The 14,144-nt window shown below is 50.9% G+C and overlaps 1 protein-coding gene across 1 annotated transcript; it reads left to right on the top strand.

Annotated features, from left to right (window-relative positions):
• Window positions 1–2,334: 2,334 nt before the first annotated feature.
• LOC144179775 (uncharacterized) lies at window positions 2,335–3,219 on the top strand. The gene has a single exon (XM_077708212.1). It carries the CDS (start codon window positions 2,335–2,337, stop codon window positions 3,217–3,219), a length of 885 nt encoding a protein of 294 aa, XP_077564338.1.
• The last annotated feature ends 10,925 nt before the right edge of the window (window positions 3,220–14,144 follow it).

A 14,144-nucleotide genomic window follows, 5' to 3' on the forward strand; every position in this document is an offset into this window, starting at 1 on the left:
CACTTTCGGTGGAGCTGTTGAGAGATTTGATTCGGCTTAATGGGTTTGTCGAGACATCCATGTCTATGCATTCTAAATGAATAAAAACTTACACGACATCAGAATCCAGCTCTTCCAGCTCCCTATTCCGGAAGTGGCGGCAACGGACGGCGCAGGTTCTCCTCCTCCTCTTCCCCCATCCTCTCCCACCGGCGCTCCCACTGGTCGCCAGAAAGTGGGGCCTTCGGCTTTCATCAGCGCGATGTTGAAGCGACGCGGCCAGTACAATCAATTAGTCGTGCGCGCGCCACTGTCCAAACTGCATTCTTCCGGCTGAGTGCTTCCGGTGCCGCCTGGACAATCGGGAGAGGAGATTTCGCTTGTCGAGGAGCTCCATTGGCGCAGCGCGGAAACGGGGATAGGAAGTAGATTTTTGAACTTCCGGGATGACCGCCACCCACTCTAAGCCTATCCCATTTGCTTTGACCGATAACTTCCGGCTGTCTGCACTCTCCACTTACTGTAACCTTCAAACGAACTTTCACCGCGCATTTTTGTCTTATTTTTGTCACACCCCCCTTCAGTTTCAACGAAAGTTGGCAAATTGGCTCTGGCTTTGCTCTCGTGGAGCAGCTGTTCTATAAACGAAGAAGACAGTTGACCGGGTTGACGCTTCGCCCAATATTGCTTGCTCTAATGTGACTGCGTATCTCGCCGAGTGCACTGCTTCAACTTCACCTAAATGCCCCATTTGCACGATTCTAACAGGCCCCCAACTGTAACGCGCAGATAAATTTATGTAGAAGAATTTGAAAAAATTATTTGACACCGATTTTAACGGGCATATGTCGAAAACGTGACACCGTGTAGATGGCAGAAGGTATTTTAATTGACGCACACAACTGTAACAGCGTAAATAACTTGTGTTTCTTAAACTTGCTTATCCTTCTCAAGCTGGCATTAAAACTGGTGCGGGGAACTTTGAGAGAGACAGAGAGAGCAGACAGACAGACAGACAGACAGACAGACAGACAGACAGACAGACAGACAGACAGACAGACAGACAGATAGATAGATAGATAGATAGATAGATAGATAGATAGATAGATAGATAGATAGATAGATAGATAGAGAGAGAGAGAGAGAGAGAGAGAGAGAGAGAGAGAGAGAGAGAGAGAGAGAGAGAGAGAGAGAGAGAGAGAGAGAGAGAGGGAGAGAGAGAGAGATTGCTATAGTGGGAACTGGTGAAGTCAGCCCTGCAAGTGACAGGGCTTGCTACGACAAATGGGGAATGACCAAAGTGATGAGTAATGAATGTCGTACATTACGGGTAGAACTGCGAGGAGGCCAAAAAGAAACGTTGAAAAAGAGGTACAAGGAAATGCTGCTAGCAAAGTTAGGAGAGAAATTAAATTTGAAAAGGAAGACGTTAAGGTCATCTCTGCATCAAAACACGAAGTAAAGGGTGCAGAGAATGGGAAGAACAGCAACCCAAGAAAAACAAATAGATAAATACCACAGCGCAAAACAGTACATATTTTGAGACACTTGTAGTGATTACGACCTCAAGAGATGTTTCGAGTGCAGAGTCCCTTCGGGATCGGAGCAGAGCTTTACTTCTCAAGGTGCTATCATTACTAATGGCCCAAGGCCCCAAAAAAGGACAGAGGTCGAGCGTGAAAACGTTGAAAAAGTATATCGTTGAAAGAGTTTACAATTTTAAGAGCCTTCTCAAATATTTTAGACGTGACGAGACATCGCTTGATTCGCTGCTAATTTATTAATTCCAAATGGGAGTGTTCAGGTTATCGATAACGTTCGGGGTCAGGGCCGGTGGGCCTTGTGGTTGTGCCTTGTTTACGACAATCCAGCACTCTTGCCTCCGGGAAACCGCGTGTGCATGATGCAGCCCGGTTTTCACCGCTCGCGGCAGGTAAAATTTCCTTGCGCTTGATGGACGCTTAAAATTGGCACCTCTTTGGGTCCATAACTACTAAATCTAGAGGCTAATTGCAGTAGCAGAAATATTTGTAACAGCTGGCTAAATTTTGCCAGTTGAGGAAGGCAGGGGTGTACCAAAATTTAGTCACGTGATGTTGACTTTGTAGCGGCAGCTCCAGCGACATCGCTGCATCGAGCGCCGCTCCTCGCGCAGCAGCCCGATGGACATGGACACAGGCTGCGTGGCCGCGCGAGCGCACGAGGACACGGGGGTCGCACTGGTGCTGACAAAATAGAATCTGGTTTTGCCTTGCGACGAACGGTCGTCCTGCCTGAGGCTCCTTCCTCTCGCCCGACATAGCGCCCTACAATTGGTGACCCTACCGAACACGCCACCGAGGTTAATGTAGAGCCATGTCCCTCGACAACCAGGACTCAACCCGTTCGCGAGAAGCCGGCGAAGCAGTCTCAGCCTTGACCGTTCGGCTTCCGCAATTCTGGGAGCGCCACCCGACGACCTGGTTTATGCAAGCAGAGGCGCAATTCCAGCTAGCTCGGATCACCTCTCAAGAAACCAAATTTCTCCACGTCGTCGGAGCCCTTCCGCCGACAGCCGCAGAGGAGATCTCCGACATCCTCACTTCGTTCAACCACACCCGCCCCGCAGCGCCTTACGACCAGCTCAAGGCTGCACTCCTGGAGCGCACAGCTGCTTCGGAACGCACGCGCATCCAGCAGCTTCTCTCCTCCGAGGAGCTCGGCGACCGCAGGCCAAGCCAACTGCTACGGCACATGAAGCAACTCCTTGGCACGCATTCTCACGCCATGGATGACACACTGCTGCGTGAGCTCTTCCTTCAGCGCCTACCTTCCAACGTCCAAATGGTCCTCGCCACTGCCGCAGCCATGGACCTGCAGGCACTCGCCGCGTTGGCAGACAAAGTCATGGAGGTCGCCACCCCCTTTTCTCAAGTGGCCGCGGTTGCATCGGCTAAGCCTCCGTCTCCGCCCTGCCCCAGGAACCCCGCTTCAGCGTCCAGTGAGTCCGCCGCTTCATCTAGACTCGACAGCCTTTGCGATCGTCTAGAGAAGATCATCGTTGCCGCAACACGCCGCGATGTCTCGCCGCAACGTTCCCGTCAACGCCGTCGCTCGTCGTCGCAGCGACGGCGCCCAGAGCGCCCACGCAGTGAATCGCCTAACCCGGGCATTTGCTACTACCACCGGCGTTTCGGCGCTGATGCCCGCCACTGCCGTCTGCCCTGCACCTGGACGGGAAACGGCCTGGCCGACTGCTAACGGCGACAAGCGATCTCGGCCCAACACAGGAATGTCGCCTCTTTCACGTCACCGACCGCACCACCGGACAGAGCTTTCTCGTGGATACCGGTGCCCAGGTTAGCGTTTTGCCCGCTACACGCTCGGATCGTGCTTCTCGTGCCACCTCGCATTTACAAGCAGTGAACGGCACGCGCATACCCGTCTACAAGCAACGCTCACTCACTCTAAACCTGGGGCTCCGCCGAGTTTTCCGGTGGGTTTTTCTCGTCGCCGACGTTCGCACCGCCATCCTCGGTGCCGACTTCCTCGCAAAACATGGCCTTCTCGTCGACCTAAAGCGGCAGCGTCTACTTGATGCTACCACACTCCTCTCAGTGCAAGGTGTGTCAGCGGAGGCAGCCGCTAATCTAGCACCATCCTTTGCTACAGTTGCCGATGAACGGTTCGCCACCTTGCTGCGGGACTTCCCAACCGTGACAGCACCACCTGACTGGACTCAGCCTGTTCGTCATGACGTCCGTCATCACATCATCACCACTGGCCCTCCCGTTTTCTTTCGACCACGGCGGCTTGCGCCTGACAAGTTCAAAGTCGCCCGAGCGGAATTCGAGCACACGATGAAACTGGGCATCATCCGTCCATCATCAAGTAACCGTGCATCACCACTGCACATGGTGCCCAAGAAAACTGGTGACTGGCGCCCCTGCGGAGATTACCAGTCCTTGAACACCAAGACCGTTCCTGACCGCTATCCGTTACCCAACCTCCAAGACTTCACCGCCACTCTCCACGGGGCCACGATATTCTCTAAGATAGACTTGGTTCGTGCTTACCACCAGATTCCCGTGGCAGAAGAAGACATCCCCAAAACTGCCATCACAACCCCATTCGGCCTGTTCGAATTTCTGCGCATGCCATTTGGACTCCGCAACGCTGCACAAACATTCCAGCGTTTCATTGATGCCGTCACACGAGGGCTACCGTTCGTCTACGCCTACGTTGACGACATTCTGGTGGCCAGCACATCCCTGGAAGAGCATCTGAAGCATCTTCGCCTTCTCTTCGAGCGTCTCGCTGTTCACGGCATCGTCATCAACGTCTAGAAGAGCGAGTTTGGTGCCACTGCCCTCGATTTCCTTGGTCATCGTTTGGACGCCACTGGCATATGTCCACTCCCCGCCAAGGTTCACGCAATCATCGACTTTCCCAAGCCAGCGTCAGTGACAAAGCTCCGCCAGTTCCTAGGGCTGGTAAATTTCTACCGCCGCTTCATTAGGAACTGTGCCACGCTGCTCGAACCTCTCGACAGGCTGCTTTCCACCAAACGGTCATCCACTTCAATTGATTGGGACGATGCTGCTGAAAGGGCATTTACGGCCATCAAACGCGCTCTCGCCGACGCTGCACTGCTGGCTCATCCAAATCCGAACTTTCCGTTGGCACTCGTGACCGACGCGTCAAGTTCTGCCATCGGAGCTGTCCTTCAGCAGCAAGTTAAAGGTGCATGGGAACCGCTAGCGTTTTTCTCCAAGCGCATGACTCCGGCTCAGACACGATATAGCGTTTTCGGCCGCGAACTGCTAGCCATGTACCTCGCTGTTCGTCAGTTCAAACATCACCTCGAAGGACGCACGTTCACGATCTTCACTGATCACAAGCCGCTCACGTTCGCCTTGAACCGCCCTGACACCCTCTACACTCCACGAGAGGTGCGTCAACTAGCATACCTCTCGGAGTTCACGTCCGACATCCAGCACGTCAGTGGTGTGGCCAATTCCCCTGCAGACACACTGAGTCGCATGGACGATGTAAATGCTATTTCACCAGGAACGCTGGAAGCAGTTACCGACCCGCTTGACGTACAAGAACTGGCTACGACGCAAGCCAACGACAACGAGCTCTCCCGTCTACGTGGAGCACCTACCGCACTCAACCTTGAAGATGTACCGTTTCGTGGTGTGACCATCGTCTGCGACACGTCCACAGGTGTTCCTCGACCCTTCCTACCTGCCTCACATCGTCGCCGCATGTTTGACGCCATTCACAACATGGCCCACCCCGGCATTCGGGCATCTCAAAAGCTCATTGCGTCCCGCTACGTTTGGCCCCGTATGAACGCTGACATTCGAGACTGGGTACGAGCCTGCACGCCGTGCCAGCGTTCAAAAGTCCAACGCCATTCCGTTCCCCCTGCCAAGCCATTCCTCAGGCCCGATGAACGTTTTTCTGTCGTTCACGTTGACATCGTTGGCCCCCTACCCCCTTGCCAAGGTTACCGGTACATTCTAACCTGTGTTGACCGGTTCACACGTTGTCCCGAAGCCTGCCCTCTTCCCGACATCACGGCCTCCACAGTAGCTTCAACCTTTGTGTCTACCTGGGTGTCGCGCTACGGATGCCCTTCCACCGTTGTCACCGATCGCGGCCGGCAGTTTGAGTCATCCCTGTTCACCGAACTACTGCGTCTTCTCGGAACGACTCGTCTGCGAACAGCTGCGTACCACCCGCAGTCGAACGGCCTTGTGGAGTGCTTTCATCGACACCTCAAGGCTTCACTCACTGCACACGGCTGCCCCACCGAGTGGGTCCAACGGCTACCACTGACGCTTCTCGGAATCCGGAGCGCGTACAAAGTGGACCTCTCGTGCACGTCTGCTGAGCTCGTCTACGGTACACCTCTGCGTTTGCCAGCGGATTTGTTCGACGAGTCTCCGCAACCTGTCCCTGCAAGTGAATACATTGATAACCTACGAGAGGTTTTTCGACACCTTCGGCCTCAGCCCACACGCCTTGCAAAGAACTCGACGACTTACACGCACCCTGACCTCAAAACTGCCACGCATGGGTTCGTGCGCTACGGACCCGTCCGAGGACCACTGCGCCCACATTACATCGGCCCCTATCCAGTCGTTCAACGTCACTCGACTATTTTCGTACTGGACATCAACGGCTCTCCAGACACCGTGGCAATCGAACGCCTGAAGCCCGCGTACTTCGAGCCGCCCGAAGTCACTTCGTTGGAACCTGCTCTGCCCCCTTTAACAAGACGACCTCGGCGTGTCCACTGGAAACATGCATGACTTTTTCGCTCGTCACTCCCGCTCCTCTCTTGGGGGGGAGCCCTGTAGCGGCAGCTCCAGCGACATCGCTGGATCGAGCGCCGCTCCTCGCGCAGCAGCCCGATGGACATGGACACAGGCTGCGTGGCCGCGCGAGCGCACGAGGACACGGGGGTCGCACTGGTGCTGACAAAATAGAATCTGGTTTTGCCTTTCGACGAACGGTCGTCCTGCCTGAGGCTCCTTCCTCTCGCCCGACATAGCGCCCTTCAACTTATTTGTTTAATTTCAATTCACTGATTCTGGGAGGAGTTCGTTTCCATGGTAATGCTGCTGGCAGCTTTGAAGATGATTGTGGTTTTAAGCTCGACTGTAACAGGCCCACAAATTTGAAGGCTATTAATTTGTTAGCAAAAAAGGATGCGCCGTATAATCGTGCAAATACGGTATTGGCGGCGCAGGGGTAATAGGCTGTGGTACCGTTTGCGCGCGCAGTTTATATTTTTCGTTAGTGGGCTCCGACGAAACAAAAACCGCCTCGCTTGGGTTAATTTGAAGAACAGCTTGTAGGAATTGTGTGGTGCAATACTTTATTTTTCTGACACTTCGCACCTACAAAAACATAACACACCATGGTTGGGACCAACGAGGGTAACATCAGAAAATAGAGTCATAGACGGCACAAATAGGCTGCTTGAAGTCATACCTCCTTTCAGTTGATACTTGCGTGCCAAAAAGCAACGCTCAACGTCCACTGAACGTGAGGGAGCGTGCTTGTACTTCGGGACACTCCATGTGTTCTGCTCGCTTTCCTCGACGCGCAGCGAGGGGGCACAAACTCGAAGTCCGAGTCAGCCGGTGTCCCTCGGAGGAGGAAACGAGTGTGTTCTGTTTGTTTTCGTGCGTGTGTATCTCCTTCGTGCTTCTCCTTCCCTCTCCGAGCCGGGGACGAGTGTGTTGTGTGTTTGCTCTGGAGCCAGTGCGTGCGCGGTTCTCCTCCCCTCTCGGAGGCGGAAACGGCCGGAAAAGGAATTCGGCCAGTTTCTCCCGCTGTCTTGCTACCCCGGCGAGGTGTTAAGTTACGTTTCGAAGAGCCGGGCCGCGCCTGGGTCCAGAGACGCCACGACCACCAGTCTGCCGCTGCCAGCCCTCGAGACAGCACCACTTTTTTTACGGAGCTGAGCAGAAGAATGAACCTTTATTTTTTTCCCACTTGTCACCTTTTCTTGTTTTTCGTTTATTCTTAATTAAAGTTTTGCCTTTTATTCCTTCTAATGTTTACCCGTTATCTTTATGGATAGCGGACGCATCGACCCCGTCGAATCGCGTACCGCGAGGCCAGAATACCATGACCTAATTCCACCTGCAATATCACAATGTTTGATGCTCAGAACCTTCGGCAGTGTTTTTAGCCCCCAGAATCCAGGAATTTTACATCAGGCGGATTTAAGCTACCGTTGGTTCAGGGATGGTGGCGGATCTGCCCTGCACCTCCCAAATGAGCTCAGCATTCTTAGAGTGGCGCCAACTCAGCTGCTGAAATGCTTCCTGCTAAGCCATGTCACGTTGAAGTGTAGCGGGGTGTAAATACTTTGGGATGCGACGCTTTTGTCGACTGCAAAGCTGTTAATACCCCCGGAGTGTTTTTGGTGCAGTTTTCTGCCCTGAGCCGAGTTTTTGAAAGTGTAGCAACGACCCCTGGTGGAAGAGGAACAATCGGTAACGGCCCCTTGAAGACAGAACTGTGCTTCGAAGAAATATCTGAACTGCGATTTACCATTCGCTTACAGACCAGAACGACCTGCTCAGCTCTTCACAACACCGATGAATCCAATCGATAGTATACAGTGAAGTGCAATAATTCTGCACAAATTACTGAGCCATTCTGTTCTGCAGAAGCAGATGATTAGCGTAGCTGCGGGAAGAACACCACTATGCACTATATACCGATTATCAGCATGAGACGGCACGCAAGATTTTTTGGAACTAATTCCTTTAAGGCTAGGTTTCCAAATGCCCTTTAAGATTATCTGGCACGGTAGATGAAGGCTGTCACGGCGAGACTATTTGTAAAGTATAAGCCTTATAAGTTCCGCTTCTGTTTCTTTCTTTGTGCTAAACGGGCTGCATTGTGCCGGTCTGCGGTGTAGCCGTGATCAGCGGCTGACAGTTCACTTGTTCGTGGCATCACATTGAAACTTTGGTGACTCAAATTTGCGCGTGGTTTTCCCCAGGAGGCATCTTTGGCCTTGAGTGGCATGTGCGTGGCTGTGTGATGTTGTTGTTGCATGCCATTTTTTTATTGCGTTAGCAATAAATATAGGGCACGTCGGCAGAAGTTATCGCTATTGGCCCGAGGACACAGTGCGTCAGAAGGACATAGAACAAAAGAGTTTGTGTGGGCAGGGGTGACGTCGGTGAGCTTGTCTGCGGGGTCCCTGCAACCGGGTTTCTGGCAGCTCGGCCGAGGGGGCAAGATCGACGTGGCGGCGGCGTGGGCATGGTTTGCGCTTCTCGGCGTGTTTGGCAAGGCGTGCGAATTTTTCTCGCAAACTGCCTGCGACAAACGCCCGGTTGAGGGATTCTGAAGCGAGAACAGTCCTTGCAGAACACCGGCTCAAAAATTCAAAAAAGCCATATATAGGGTGTCCCAGCTATCATGCACTAAGAGTTAAAAAAAGAGTAAAGGCGTAACTCGAAAGAAACCAGGTACATAATGTTTGCAGTACGGTGAAGAAGCGGACGGTATTTTTTTCTTTAATGAGACTTAATTAACTAATTGTAATTAATTATCTAACTGGAGAAATACTCTCCTAATCACTAAAGTGTCAATGAGGCACTTGGAGGTAACCACGAGGGGCATCTAACTGCGGTATTTTCAGCGACGAACTAATTGCGTACTCATTTGTTTTGACCGATAAAGGAAACCCGCGAAATATGAAAAATACCACGTGACGGAGCCTCCGCGCGCACCGTAAAGCAACGCCCTCAAACAGGCTGCCTCTGAGTTAGCCAGAATGAAATAGACAAAAGAAAGAAAGAAGAAATCGCGACCGAGTTTGTTCCTTATCTGCACACGCGTCCCGCGAATCTTGCCGCTGCTGCTCCTTCCATGCATGCTATTATCAAGGGGATGCGCTGTCTCTTCGGGCGGGTAACACGCGAAGCAGTTGCTTTCAATAAGCTTTGTTTGGGGACGCTGCTTTACAATGCGCGCGTAAGCGTCGTCACGTGGTATTTTTCATATTTCGCGGGTTTCCTTTATCAGTCAAAACAAATGAGTACGCAATTAGTTCGTCGCTGAAAATAACGCAGTAAGATGCCCCTCGTGGTTACCTACAAGTGCCTCATTGACACTTTAGTGATTAGGGCAGTATTTCTCGAGTTAGATAATTAATTACAATTAATTAATGAAGTCTCATTAACGAAAAAATTACTCTCCGCTTCTTCACAGCACTGCAAACATTATGCACTACGTTTTCTTCGAGTTACGCAATTTCTCTTTTTTTAAATCTTGGTGCATGATAGCTGGGACACCCTGTATAGCACAAAAAAAGATTTTTTAAGCGCTAAAAAGCCCATATATTCAAAGCAGGCACTAAAAAGCGCTTACAGTCGAGATAGGTACTTATAGGTACTGTAAAGTATTGCTTAAAATGCTCCCATTCCCTTGGCTTGTGCTTATACGTTAGACAGACTTGATACGGACTGAAGGAGAAAAATAGGCATTGTGCCTAAAGTTCCGGCCCCTAGTGATAACAGATGCCCGCAGAAGTGTATCCCTTCTTAAACACCCCACGTCCTCACGGATTGGTGGAGCAGTCACTAGCGACCCAAGGCGTTCCGCTTCCAAGCAACTCCAGGGCGGGCACTTCTTGTTACATGCAATGCCGTCTAGTCGTTAGCTTTGAACACTGGCGCAATCCTTCTGATCAACTGCTAAAACGAGCTTGGTGCTCCTCATGTGTGGCCTAGGGGGTAGTATCGCGGGTTCTGACGCGTGCATCCTGGGCTCCAGCATGAGCAGTTCTACATTTCTTAGTTCCATTTTTTATTAGAAAAATGATCGCTTAGATCAGCGCTACTCCCCGTTATTTGTTAATAACCATGGGTAAAGTTCTGCATCGCACCGGAAGTGTCCGTGCTGCACTGACTTGGACGCACAATGTCGCTCTGCGTGATACACGTTGGCGCCCGCAATACTGGCATATTCTTTTGTGCAATTAGCCGTCCCTACTTTCGCAATCACAACTCATTGGACGAATTAGGTATCCCGGACATTCTTGATGGATAGTGTGAGACTGGGCTAACGGAATGAAGGAGCGATAGTTTAAGCTCCAATATTTATGCGAAGAATGCAAGTGATAAAGTTATGTGCTTCGCGAGTGCATCTAAACTGTAAATCCCTCGTATGGCGCTGCTCGCCTTTTCACCTACACTCCATCGACGTATTTAACGGCATTGGTATTACCAGCAAGGCTTTGCATATTTATTAGGGCTTAAGTCCACGCAATTCTGGAAGAATCACAGCAGTTTTGGTGGGGAAGAAATGATGCCCTTGGATTTAGATGGTTCTTTTGTGTCATTCCGCCCTTCACTGAGATGGAAAGGAGCAGAGAGAGTGCGTTAATTCTCCCCTCCTATGATCGCCCTCTCTTTACTAGGATCAAGTATGACCTAACCAGCTGTATCGCATCCAACGCCAGATAACGCGTTTTTTCCTTTCTGTTCGGCCCGAGAAGGATTCCGGTCCTACTATCAATAACGCTTTCCAAGAAGGGCAGTTAGATTATTCGATTCTCAGCCCCGAACTCACCGCGGATAGCCTGCGGTGGATCCGGGGCCTCCCGTCACCGTAGGGATACACGTCGAAAGCAAATACATATTGCGACAGCCCACTGTTAGTCAGAACGGAAGAGTCCCTGTTGCATATCAGGATGCTTTTAATGAAATTAAGCTGCGGTATGACGAGTGAGGTCGCGATTTTACTCTTTATACGACACGCAGAATCGCGACTGATGGGACGTACGCGTCTATAAGCTTCCATGTGCTGCTACAAAGGCGAAAGAAGCCCAGCGTGCAGAATCAGCTGGGTGGTTTGGACATGTCTAACGCAGGTATAGGGGGTCTAACATATGATTCAGTTACTCAGCAAAATTCAACTCTTGAACGAATAAAGTTTATTCTCTTTGTCAACATTATACTGCGACTTTTGGCAACAGCGCAATATGTCTCGAGATCGTGGGTTCAGTTTCAAACAACGTCGGATGTATGTGTGCCTGTAAAATGGGAGGGAAGATTTGAATGAGCAATTTCGGTGCGGGGAATGGTGGAAGGCGGGGGTCGGTAAGGTAATTTAATTTGTCAACGAGGATGGACACCAGTTGTGCAATCACCGTATATTTCTATGCAGGTGCAGTTGATCGACACCAAAAATTGCAAGGTTTCTGTTTACGCTACGGAAATAAACGGTCGTAAAAACGCTGTACGTGTTTTTTTCTGTCCGTTAAACCTTGATTCAAGTTCCGAATCGTCCTACTGCTTTAGGGCCGACCATCTTAGTGCGTTTCGCTTCGCCGGCCTGAATGCCGAAGCTGAACGGATAGCTTCCAGGTCCTCCTTTGCAGGTCGGCTACTGAACGTGCCCCTAAAGGTACTACTCGCCGGGTATTGAACCTGTCAGGCGTGGCTGAGCGCAAATGCGCAAGTGCTTTGCTGGGTGCAAAGCTTGGCCAGTGACAGCCACACCTGTCAACGATCTTCAGCGGCATTCTCCATATCCACCGTTGCGCAAAATAAGCAGGCGCAGTAGGAATTCTCAAGCCACGTTCAGCAGCGGTGATTTTTTTTCAAATTTTCTCCCGTACTCCAAGCCATTCTTCGCTATAACCTGCGCCTCATTTCGCCAGATTGTGTCCACGCAGAAATGTCCTGCTGGATCCTCTGAATGCAGGTTGGTTGCGCAGTCAGACGCGTCCAACACATTGCAATGGTTTAGCCTTTGTTTTCTTTCTTGGCTGTTGTGGGCTGCGAGCTGTCTGCTGAGACTGAATACTTGCAGGTACTTAGAGCCTTGCGTCACGACTGTAAACGAGCATGGGGAACTATAAGCATTAACGAGAACGCCTACAGTTTTCCAGCCGCAGCGTTTGTTTTTGCCGACAGTTGCTATGGGCATCATTGCGAGAGTGCCTAACGTTTTGCAATACCAGGGCTTAAACTGTGCTCCCACCACCACCAGCGCCGTCGCGCTGCCGTGACGTCAAGCTGTGTTGACGTGACTATGCGCTGTGCTCCGCAGTAGAGAAATATTCGGGTTCGAAGTCAGTGAATCTTAGTGTTGTGTACCACACTTTAGTCTCGTTGTATGGCGGGAATGTAATTTTATTGTACATATTGAGTAAATGAAATTTTTGCAGTGCCATGATAGTATAGAGCTATATACCTCGGCGTTTGTTAACTCGGTGCTCACTTGAATCGATCAAGTTTTAGGTGCACCGGCAGCATCGAGTCGACTATAGCCCACAGTGCATTCAAGGATAGTTTAAGGACGTATCGTTGAGGAGATGATGGCCAAAAAATATGCGAAGCCCAAGTGAGTTTTATGCGGGGATTGCTTCCCTGATGACGCTTGAATTTGTTGCATAGAAGCTAGCGTTTCTAACAAGAGCACACATAGTATAATTAGACAGGTGACAAACTCTTAAGAGTAGAAGTAATAGACCAACTCGGGGCACTGGCCAAGACTGAATTTTTGTTGAAGTGCGAAGTGGGAACAAAGATTCCAAAAACGCCTAACTTCTTAGCCTCTCTCACCTTATTACGGGACCGGCAGGGAAGAACTGATAAACTTTTTGGGAGTATTGCGACATCCTCCCATCCTCCTCTTCTTACCTTGTTAGTGACGCAAGTACAGGGCCACCCAGCCTCGATGCAGTAAAAGGGTGCACCTTACCAGGCGCGCCCGCACGCCCACAGACGTGCGCGAGAACACACACGCGCACAGGCACGCCAGGTCGGGGAGGGACATAAAGGAGCGTAATTAACTATTCAGGTGTACACCGGGTTGCGAGTGCGGCACCCGCACGGGGACCCAACGCCCGAGGGCTTTCTCCTAGCGGCTGTGTAGGAAGCCTATCTTGTAGCGTTTTCAGACACAATTACGGATCACGGGCCGCATAACGTGCCCCTGGCGACTAATCCTATGACATGCGTCGTTTTTCCTACCAAAGCTTTGCCAGTGAACGCAGCACCAGGTCACGCACGCAAAGAACGCGATACGCACATGGGTGCCCCCCCTTCCCATGCGAAACGTGTCAGCACTAAAGTCTTCGCTGCCTGTAACTTCAGTCGTGGATTTATTTTAAAAGCAGAGCTGTTTAAGCATTTAGTTTTACCGTCAATGAAAAGAAAAATACCAAGAAAATGCCGAGCGTGCGTGAGCGTGCGTCTCGTCATGTTCCTTGTAACATGGCACGCACGCATGCCCACGTGGGAGATTGGCCAGGAATCGGACGTAAAGAGGGCTCACAAAACTGTAAATTAGAAAATTGAGCGTTTGAATGAAGAAAGTGCATCCTGCACGTGAAGGAACGAGAATTCGATATTGATCATGAGGCTGGGGACACACGAAATGCAGTTCTAAGGCTTAGGTAGCCTGAAACGAAGTTTGAACAATATTTCCAGGAAAGCAGGCTTCTATTGAAGTCATAAATGTAGATCAACGTGCACAACGACAGCAAAACTAGAGAGCCTCGACAAACTTCATTTATATGCCCAATAATGACTTCCCTAGCCGCAGGATATTCTCCCAAATTTGATCTCATTGGAGATTCTTCTTCGCCTCATGTATGTAACACGTGACACAGGCGCGAAGATGAAGCC

Source organism: Haemaphysalis longicornis, unplaced genomic scaffold, assembly GCF_048455015.1.
Source record: "Haemaphysalis longicornis isolate Haplotype H1 unplaced genomic scaffold, Haemaphysalis longicornis Haplotype H1 scaffold_4, whole genome shotgun sequence".
Taxonomy (NCBI): domain Eukaryota; kingdom Metazoa; phylum Arthropoda; class Arachnida; order Ixodida; family Ixodidae; genus Haemaphysalis; species Haemaphysalis longicornis.